Source organism: Micropterus dolomieu, linkage group LG23 (genome assembly GCF_021292245.1).
Source record: "Micropterus dolomieu isolate WLL.071019.BEF.003 ecotype Adirondacks linkage group LG23, ASM2129224v1, whole genome shotgun sequence".
Taxonomy (NCBI): Eukaryota; Metazoa; Chordata; class Actinopteri; order Centrarchiformes; family Centrarchidae; genus Micropterus; species Micropterus dolomieu.
In genome coordinates, this window is record NC_060172.1 from 31,875,088 (window position 1) to 31,877,656 (window position 2,569).

The window sequence follows — 2,569 nt, forward strand, 5'->3', positions numbered from 1 at the left end:
AAAGCACCTTGACTTTTCTTCTCCAAGAAGAAAAATGACAAGAATGAACTTGTAAGGACATTTATCAACTGAGTGAAGGACCTCTGTCATCTCAGACTCAGAATAGTAGAGGCTACCGACCTTAGGCTATAATCAAACACACACACACACCCACAGACATGCATGCACACACATTTGTAAAGCAAATTGTTACTGCTATATGAAAGTCCTAAGAACCAAGTCTATTACAGCTAAAGATTTTTGTAATGAAGAGGCATAACAGGAATCATATAATTTTCACATTTAATTTTGTCATGTACAAACTCTTAACCACTTTACAAACAGCCTTTTTATGTAATACAGAGAATAAATACATTAACAAATGTTGAACTTTGGGTCACATTTCCTTAAGATGCATTTCCTACAACTCAAAAGTGTAAGAACTAGTTACATAACAACGTAGCACATATGAAAGCTGTCCCATCTTTGTTGATTAGTCTACTAATTACTCCTTATATAAGTGTTTATGTTTCCTGTTACTCTCACAGTTTTAGTAATGTAACATTATTTCCAATAATTCAGCTTTTGCAGAAAGCCAAAAGATGACAATTAAACAACTGGAACACAAGTCTATAAGTGAATTAGCTACAGCAGACAGTGAAACATTCTTTAGATTTAACAATTTGAAATCTAAGATCAAAATATATTTCCCGATTTAAACAACATTCTGCAGTCTTGATCCATTGCACTTTTTTTTTATATCTGTTAATTACATGACGGTGACTCTGCTCTGAAAGTGTGAGTGTTGCTGTCACTGAGTTAAAACGCAAAAACTGTTTTCTCCCTGAGGTCATTCAACAGTCCACTGGCGTCATCAGCTGCTTTCAGGGCTTACAGTGGTGGATGTGCCCTGCTACATTATGTCAGAGCACAGAGACAGGCTGTGCTCCGGCTCCTGCAGGTAGCTCACCTGCCACGGATGCCCCAGAGCTGGAGACGGCTCCACAAAAGTGTCCATGTATCTCTGAGTGCAGGAGGCCCACACCCCGGGCTGGTACCCCAACCCCTCACCCACCTGAGGATATCGCAGAGGACTGGGAGGAAGGTCGTGGGGGCTGCCGCAGTGTCCATGTGAGGCATAAAGCTGTCCCTCAGTGGGATAACAAGGGTAGTGTGGCGACGGGGGACATGACGACATAGTGTTATCCATGTAGATGTGTGGCTCCGCGGGCAGCCTGTGCATGTGAGGCCCTTGTTGTGGCTGCATCTGGTGAGAAATAGATGTGTGCCAGGGGACGTAACTCTGATGCGCCGGACAAGGAACCGTTACCCTGGTCTGCTCGAGTCGAGATGCTCCCATCGCAGCTGGCCCCACAGATGACCTGTTGCACTCCCGATGGGTGCAGGACTTGCTGGGGGGGTTGGAGCTCAGGAACACTGAGAGAGCGGAGATGCGGTTGATGGCCCTCTGCAGTGTGGCAATCTTGGAGAGCCTTTTGCCGCTGAGGTCGTGGTTCAGAGCAACACGTAGGGCATTGAAGGCCTGGTTGTAGTCCATGATGCGTTTTCGCTCGCGGACATTGGCAGCCATTCTTCGAGCTTTTGAGCGGACGGGTCGATTGCGCTTCTTGGTCTGGCCTTCCTCTGGGTCACTTGGGCTGCTGCTTGAGCTCTCACTGTCTTGGAAAGATGCCTTGGGACTTCCCTCGTCCTCCTCCTGGCCCAGCATGCCAAGTTCCAGCTCTTCCTCAGAGAACTCTGATCCTGCAACACTGCTACAGCTCATTGTGTCAATAACATGGACACTAGACGAGTCTGAGTAAAATCTTCGTACTTGTTTTGTAGTAGTAGTGAAGTATCTGAGTCATTTAAATGTGGCCTGCGTGGAACAGTATGTTTGCAGACTGCTACTGTTACTGGACTTGCTCCCTGAGTGCTCCTTGTCTTGTGGGGCTGCCGGTATTTGCTGCCGTGCCGACAGCCCAGGGATTCTCTTCCTCTGACTCCTCTTGTGCCTTGTGATTACTTGTACCTCAACAAGACAGGTTGGCCTGCTTTTTAAAGCTGTTGAAGTCACATGGTACAGTCACCTGTGAGGAATGGTACACTCTCTCTCCCTCTCCAGGTTTATGGGCGCCCTCGAGGCAAATGGCACTGTCGCCTCCTCCTCCTACTCTGACTCTCCCTCATAACCCTTACAGGATCTTAAAGAAGAGTTTCAACACTTCATGTCAGTGTAAAACATATTCGCAAAACATACTAATTATGTGGAAATAGCAATTAACTCCATACTTCCTTTAACAACTTTATAAGAAGATTCGATTCCATTTTTCACTCCTTACCATATTTGTGTGTTTTTATTTCAGACTTTCCATTATGCAGTAGAGTTATTAAAAGCTAGGTTACTGCTAGTCATTACAATTCCTTTATTTACAAAGAACAACAGTGTACCATGCCTCTCAGACTGAATGTCCAACAAAATGAATATTTCTTTCCGTGCACAGCAACACATGTCCCTCTTACTTGGTAACCTTTGTTAGCAATGAAGGAACATTCGTCTAAATAGATATTCCATGGATATTAGTCTCAG

At 45.0% G+C, this 2,569-nt stretch overlaps 1 protein-coding gene across 1 annotated transcript; it reads right to left on the reverse strand.

Annotated features, from left to right (window-relative positions):
* Positions 1-892: 892 nt before the first annotated feature.
* Positions 893-1,765, reverse strand: bhlha9 (basic helix-loop-helix family, member a9). The gene has a single exon (XM_046039770.1). The coding sequence runs from the start codon at positions 1,763-1,765 to the stop codon at positions 893-895; it is 873 nt and encodes a 290-aa protein (XP_045895726.1).
* Between the last annotated feature and the right edge of the window lie 804 nt (positions 1,766-2,569).